The 7,602-nt window shown below is 35.1% G+C and overlaps 1 protein-coding gene across 1 annotated transcript; it reads left to right on the top strand.

Annotated features, from left to right (window-relative positions):
- Window positions 1-4,801: 4,801 nt before the first annotated feature.
- Window positions 4,802-5,328, top strand: LOC118011527 (NADH dehydrogenase [ubiquinone] 1 alpha subcomplex assembly factor 4-like). Its single transcript, XM_035006402.1, is given in 2 exon segments — window positions 4,802-4,922; window positions 4,925-5,328. Coding segments are annotated over 2 exon segments (525 nt in total).
- The last annotated feature ends 2,274 nt before the right edge of the window (window positions 5,329-7,602 follow it).

Raw genomic sequence — 7,602 nt, 5'->3', positions numbered from 1 at the left:
ATTTTATCTTTGACAAAACAGTTTATTCATTTATTCAATAAATATTGATTGAAAATCTAAAAAAAAAAAATCAGCTGCTTAACCAACTGAGCCACCCAGGCACCCCGAGAAGTTATATCTATTTTCTTAAATATATATTGGACATTATCTTTGATGCTAACACAGACTACTTCTACAGTATAAGGAGAAAGTGTAGTCTTTACAGAATCAAATATTGCAGACAAATTTATCAAGATAAATATTTCCATTTCCTTATGGCATCTTCAACATTTTTTTTAAATTAAAGTCATTTAACATAGAGTGTATTGTTAGTAGGAGGGTAGAGTTTAGTGATTCATCAGTGGCATATGACACCCAGTGCTTATTACTTCAAGTGTCCTCATTAATGCCCTTCAGCAAATTACCCCATCCCCCATCCACTTCCTCTCCAGCAACCCTCAGTTTGCTCCCTATAGTTAAGAGTCTCCTGGTTAGCCTCTCCCTCTGTTTTTAATCATATTTTATTTTTTTCCTTCCCTTCCTCTATGTTCATCTGTTTTGTTTCTTAAATTCCACATATGAGTGAAGTCATATGGTACTTGTCTTTCTCTGACTGACTTATTTCGCTTAGCATAATACACTCTAGTTCCATTCACATCATTGCAAATGGCAATATTTCATTCTTTTTAATAGCTGAGTCATATTTCACTATCACTGTTGTTCAACATAGTACTGGAAATCCTAGCCTCAGCAATCAGACAACAAAAAAGAAATAAAAGACATCCAAATAAGCAAGGAAGAAGTCAAACTTTCACTCTTTGCAGACAACATGATACTCTATGTAAAAAACCCAAAGACTCCACCAAAAAATTGCTAGGACTGATACATGAATTCAGTAAAGTCACAGGATATAAAATCAATGTACAGCAATCCATTGCATTTCTATACACCAATAATTAAGCAGCAGAAACAGAAATCAATGAATTGATCCCATTTACAATTGCATCAAACACCTTAAGATACCTAGGAACAAGTCTAACCAAAGAGGTAGAAGATCTGTATGCTGAAGACTATAGAACACTTATGAAAGAAACTGAAGAAGACACACAGAAATGGAAATACATTCCGGGCTCATGGATTGGAAAAACAAATATTGTTAAAATTCCTATGCTACCCAAGGCAATCTACACATTCAAAGCAATCCTGATAAAAATAACAACAGCATTTTTCACAGAGCTAGAATAAACAATCCTAAAATTTGTATGGAACTGCAGAAGATCCCAAATAGCCAAAATAATGTTGAAAAAGAAAAGCCAAGCAAGAGGCATCACAATCCCGGACTTCAAGCAGTATTACAAAGCTGTAATCATCAAGACAGGATGGTTCCGGCACAAAAGCAGACACATAGATCGATGGAACAGAATAAAGAATCCAGATATGGACCCACAACTGTATGGTCAGCTAATCTTTGACAAAGCAGGAAAAAATATCCAATTGTAAAAAGACACTCTCTTCAACAAATGGTGTTGGGAAAACTGGACAGCCACATGCAGATGAATGAAACCGGACCGTTTTCTTACACCATACACAAAAATAAATACAAAATGGATGAAAGACCTAAATGTGAGACAGGAAACAATCAAAATCCTAGAGGAGAATACAGGCAGCAATCTCTTTGACCTTGGCTGTTGCAACTTTTTGCTAGACACGTCTCCAGAGACAAGGGAAACTAAAGCAAAAATGAACAATTGGGACTTCATCAGGATAAAAATCTTTTGCACAGCAAAGGAAACAGTCAACAAAACTAAAAGGCAACCTATGGAATGGGAGAAGACATTTGCAAATGTCTTATCAGATAAAGGTCTAGTATCCAAAATCTATAAAGAACTTATCAAACTCAACACCCAAAAAACAAAACAAAACAAAATCCAGTCAAGAAATGGGCAGAAGACATGAACAGATATTTCTCCAAGGAAGACATGCAAATGGCTAACAGACACATGAAAAAGTGCTCAACATCACTTGGCATCAGGGAAATACAAACCAAAACCACAATGAGATACCACCTCACACCGGTTAGAATGGCAAAAATGAACTCAGGAAACAACAGATGTTGGTGAGGATGCAGAGAAAGGGGAACACTTTTACACTGTTGTTGGGAATGCAGGTTGGTGCAGCCACTCTGGAAAACAGTATGGAGGTTCCTCAAAAAGTTAAAAATAGAACTACCTTGTGACCCAGCAATTGCACTACTAGGTATTTATCCAAAGGACACATAAAAAGTGTTTCTATGTGGCACATGCACCCCAATGTTTATAGCAGAATGTCCACAATTGCCTAAATATGGGAAGAGCCCAGAGGTCTATTGATGGATGAATGGATAAAGAAGATGTGGTGTGCAAATTTACATGCAAGTAGGTTTGCTGTATATAGATTGAAATATTGCTTTTATCTATTTGTTAACTGTAAAGCTGGGCATAAAATATGGTATATTAATAGGGTAGAGTACTGAGAATCATGAACCAAGTTCTGACTTGTCTACTTTCTCATACATTGTGTTTTATTACTATTACAGTACTATTTATGTTAATACAAACATCTTGTTGTTCCCCATTGTCATAATTCTTATTCAAGGATTAAAGAGAAATGCTCTTAACTTTCACATTACTTGTATCAATTTTGTATAATAGGAGAAGACCCATTAGCACAGCTTAAATGAGATCTGGGGGAGAAATTAATTAGGCTTTTCAGTACCCTTCTAAAAATTAGATGGAAATCCACACTCAAAAATTGATATTAGGGAGCCTGGGTGGCTCAGTTGGTTAAGCAACTGCCTTCGGCTCAGGTCATGATCCTGGAGTCCCAGGATCGAGTCCCACATCAGGCTCCCTGCTCAGCAGGGAGTCTGCTTCTCCCTCTGACCCTCCACCCTCTCATGCTCTCTCTCTATCATTCTCTCTTTCTCAATAAATAAATAAAAATCTTTATAAAAAATTGATATTAATGATATATTTTCACATAGAAAACCCCATATTACAAGTTTTTTCAAAGAAATTACAGTGAAATAATTTTTAAATGAGTAATAATTTTATCGGTAATTATTTCTAACCATCCAATGATGTATTTATACTGTAAAAAATAAGTGTAAGTCTATTTTCTGTACACTAATCTATGCATAGAAGAGTCTGAAAAAATATTGATGTTCAGAGAAGAATGTGCTAGTCACTATTGGTTTCTATATGTTCCACTATTGATGATGATATATTAACTTTATCATCTGTATGAATATTTGAATTTCATCTATATGTAATGTTATAAAAAGTGACAAATATGGAATGGCTATAATTTTTTTAAAAAAGAAAAGTCCTAAGTGTTGACAACATGAAAAACTTAAAATTTTCATACATTGCTGCTGAATCATTAAAAAGTTAAACACAGAATTAACATATAAATCAGAAATTCTACTCCTAAGTATGTACTTATGTTGGAGTCTTAACCCCCAGTACATCAGAATGTGACCTTATTTGGAGAAAAGGTTTGTACAGATGTAACCAAGTTAAAATGGGTCCTAAACCAATATGACTTGTATCCTTATAAGAAGGGAAAACTTGGACACAGACAAGCAGACAGGGAGAATAACATGTGAAATGAAGGAAGAGATTGGAGTGATGTTTCTACAAGCTAAGGAATGCCAAAGATTGCCAGACCACCAGAAACTAGGAAAGAATCATGGAATAGATTCTTCCTCATAACCCTCAAAAGGAACCAAGTCTGATGATACCTAGATCACTGACATCTAGCCTCCAGAATTTTAAGAAAAAAAATTTATTGCTTAAGCCACCCAGTTTGTAGTACTTTGTTACAGCAGTCTTATAAAACTTATATAGTCCCCAAGAATTACAAACCTATCTTCAAAAAAAAAAAAAAAAACTTATAATAGTACATAATAGTACTATTTACCATAACAAAAATGTAGAAACAATTCAAACGTCCATAAACTGATGAATGGATGAAGAAAATGTAGTATATCTATACAATGGTATGTTATTTAATCACAGGAAGGAATGAAATATTTGATACATGCTACAACATGGATGAACCTTTAAAACAATATATTAAGGGAAATAAGTCAGACACAAAAAGCCACATATGTGATTCCATTTGTATATAATATCCTGAATAGGCAAATCCATAAAGACAGAAAACAAATTAGTGATCACTAAGGTTGGAAGGAAGGATGAATGGAAAATGACTGCTTAATGGGTATGGGTTGTTTTGGGGGGGGGATGAAAAAAATATTCTGGAATTAGGTAGTGGTAATAACTGTACAATACTGTGAAAGTCTAGAAGCCACTTGAACTGAACACTTTATTTTTTATTTTGTCTTTTTTTTTAACTGAACACTTCAAAATGGTGAATTTTCATTATGTGAATTTTACTTCAATTTAAAAAGTGGCAGCTATATTCCAGGGGTGGGAATTTGAATTTCATTGCTTTTCTAAAAGAGAGAGAAAAAAATGTAGATACTGCAATATGAAAATCAAGGTTTTTTGCACTGCACTTTAAGTATAAAATATTTTTTTTACTAGTAAACCGAGACAGATTTTATAAGTCATTGAAGAAAGACACTGAATTCCCTAGTGTTATTTTTACTATCACTATTTTTTTTTGATGTGTGGCAAATGAAACATTTTATTTTTTTAATTTTATTATGTTATGTTAGTCACCATACAATCACTTTTCTTAAGAGCAATTTAAAAGAGAAGTACAAAGTTTTTTTCCCACGTGCAGCAAGAAGCAGAGGACATCATGTTGTAAGGAGATGGGGGCCTCGGTGTCTCGCGCAATCAGGAATTTCAACCTAGAGAGCCAGGCGGAACTGGAAATCAGCAAGATGAAGCCCTTTCCGGCTCCCAGGCACCCCTCCACCAAGAGCCTCCTGCGAGACAGATGAGCTGCCATCCAGAAATTAAGGAAGAAATTGCTAGAAAAGATGACAAACTGCTGTCTTTACTAAAAGATGTGTATGTTGATTCCAAAGATCCGGTGTCTTCTCTGCAGGTAAAAGATGGTGGAACACGTCAAGAGCCAAAGGAGTTCAGATTGGCAAAAGGCCGTGACTTTAACATGATGAGTATCAAGAACATTCCCAAAGGCAAAATTTCCATTGTAGAGGCATTGACACTTCTCAATAATTATAAACTTTATCCAGAAACATGGACTGCTGAGAAAATAGCAGAAGAATACTATCTAGAACAGAAAGATGTAAAATCCCTTCTCAAATATTTTGTTACTTTTGAAGTCAGAATCTTCCCTCCTGAAGACAAGAAAGTGATACCATCAAAATGAAGAAAATTTTGAAATTACTTTTCCTGTATGTAGTCCCCGTTCCCATGCCCTGTTTAGTTTCTCATTTTCAGCATGTTAAATTATACAAATTACTGAATGTTTAAAGCTCCCTTCTTGAGAGAGCGTACGATTTATTGGGTTTTGCTGAATTTTCAGGATTGCTGATAGAATGAATTTTGTTTCTTGTGAAGTTTAATTTGGTTTAGGTATATGGTCATAGGTAATATCAGCAAGACTAATCAGCACATATATAAATTTATGATAAAAAACTTAAAGTGTAATTTTAGGCAAATCATATCATCAGCTTTTAGACTGGTCATATGGCCTCTTGGGAAATGTCCCAAATCTCTCATTTAACATTCAAAGTTTCGCCATCCAATTTAGGTGGTTAATTTATTCTTCCTATGGAATTGTGAAAGTAAGAGGTTTCCTAACTCTTAGGACTGCGGTATTTTCTTGTTAGGGAGAGGGAGACTTGACAGCGAGGTAGGATAACAGTATTTCCCAAAAGAAAGCAGACAGGAAAGTGGATACAAAATCAATAGAAAGTACATTTTATTATTACAGGGAATAAGAGCGAGGACTTCTCTTGTTTTGAACTGTTTTATTTAAGTATGGAATGACTTCTTAAAATTATAAAAAGGAATTGGTATTTACAAAATTTTAGCAATCTCTGTTTTGACAACAGGTAGATCCAAAAGCTTTCAGAGAGGCAGGCAGTTGTGGGAGCTATCAGAAAAAAAAGTCACTTCTCTGGATTTAATATAGAAATATAAGAAAATTATAAAGAAGGGTTAAATCACAGAACCATGGTAAATGAAATTTAGTGATGAACTATATATATGCTTTCTAATTTAAATGCTGGTTGAAAGGGAGGAAAAAATTGCAAGAAGTTTAAAATTTGAATATTGGAAGGGACCTGGGAAACTGCTGCTTCATCCATTGAACCAACTTATGAGTACAGTGTGTACCAGTACTAGGGTCTTGAGTGAGATCATCTAAGTTTAGCTGTGTCTTATTAACACCTATGCGATCTTGCTGTCACTACTAAAAGATGTGTATGTTGTCTTATTAGCACCTGTGGGATCTTGAGTAGATTGTGTAACCTCTTTGAGACTGAATTTCCTCTATGAAATGAGTATAATGCTGCCTTATTTAAATCTAACGGTTACTGTGAGGATAAATGATAATAAAGGACTGAAAGAATATGACTTATTTTTTGCAGTTAAGAACAGAGGGCTGGGGAAGTTTCATGACTTGTTTAGGATTATTCTCTTATGACATAGCTGGGCCCAGAATCTAGGTTTTCAGATTCCTCGTGCCATGTTTTTTCTGCTGTGCCAAAAAGAAGCTTATTTCAGAAGAGCAGAAAGTGCAAGTTGTAGGAACATTGGAGCATGTGGTAAGAAAAATTCCAGGTTATCTGTGTCTTTCTAAAGGAAGGCAGACATTTGCTACTTCCCAGAGATTCCCTTGGAAATGGTATGGAAGATGCTGAGGAATTCAGCATGATGATGGAATGAAGCATTGCAGTGCTGAGAAGCGAAAAATGGAGTGAGATGGGAATTTTTAAACATGTTTTCAATGGCAGTTTCTTTATGTGAATAAACTGTACCTTGTTTATTGTGGTTCAAAACAGTAGTTCTTTTAAGAAAACAACTGTAGGGGCGCCTGGGTGGCTCAGTCGTTAAGCGTCTGCCTTCGGCTCAGGTCATGATCCCGGGGTCCTGGGATCGAGCCCCGCATCGGGCTCCCTGCTTGGTGGGAAGCCTGCTTCTCCCTCTCCCACTCCTCCTGCTTGTGTTCCCTCTCTCACTGTGTCTCTCTCTGTCAAATAAATAAAATCTTAAAAAAAAAAAACAACTGTATAAAATTGCATTTTAAAACTCTGGTAAATTAGTCATCAAAACTGTTTTCCTTTATCAAATAAAGGTCAGTACTTGAATCACTAAGACTGCTATTTCTGAGGCATCGTCCCTATTCAAATCTATACTGTGGTTAGGCTTCTGTAAATCTGGTTGTTATATGGTGTCACATGATCAAATAAAGTACTTCCCAAATCTTAAAAAAAAAAAAAAAAAAGAGAGAGAGAAGTACAAAATATTATGTATATGACTTTCTCATTACAGTTGACTAAGTTGCTATTATTTATGACTTTTTTGTGAGATGACCTCTGTTTTTTATGTAATATTTATGCCAGAAAATTTGTTTTACAGCTCAGTTGAGTCATAGAAACATGAATTATCATAATGGGATTTTATTATCCCTAATTGC

The sequence above is a fragment of the Mirounga leonina genome, unplaced genomic scaffold, assembly GCF_011800145.1.
Source record: "Mirounga leonina isolate KUSES-001 unplaced genomic scaffold, KU_Mleo_1.0 Mir_101664, whole genome shotgun sequence".
Lineage (NCBI taxonomy): Eukaryota > Metazoa > Chordata > Mammalia > Carnivora > Phocidae > Mirounga > Mirounga leonina.
This window is presented reverse-complemented; position numbering and strand designations above follow the sequence as displayed.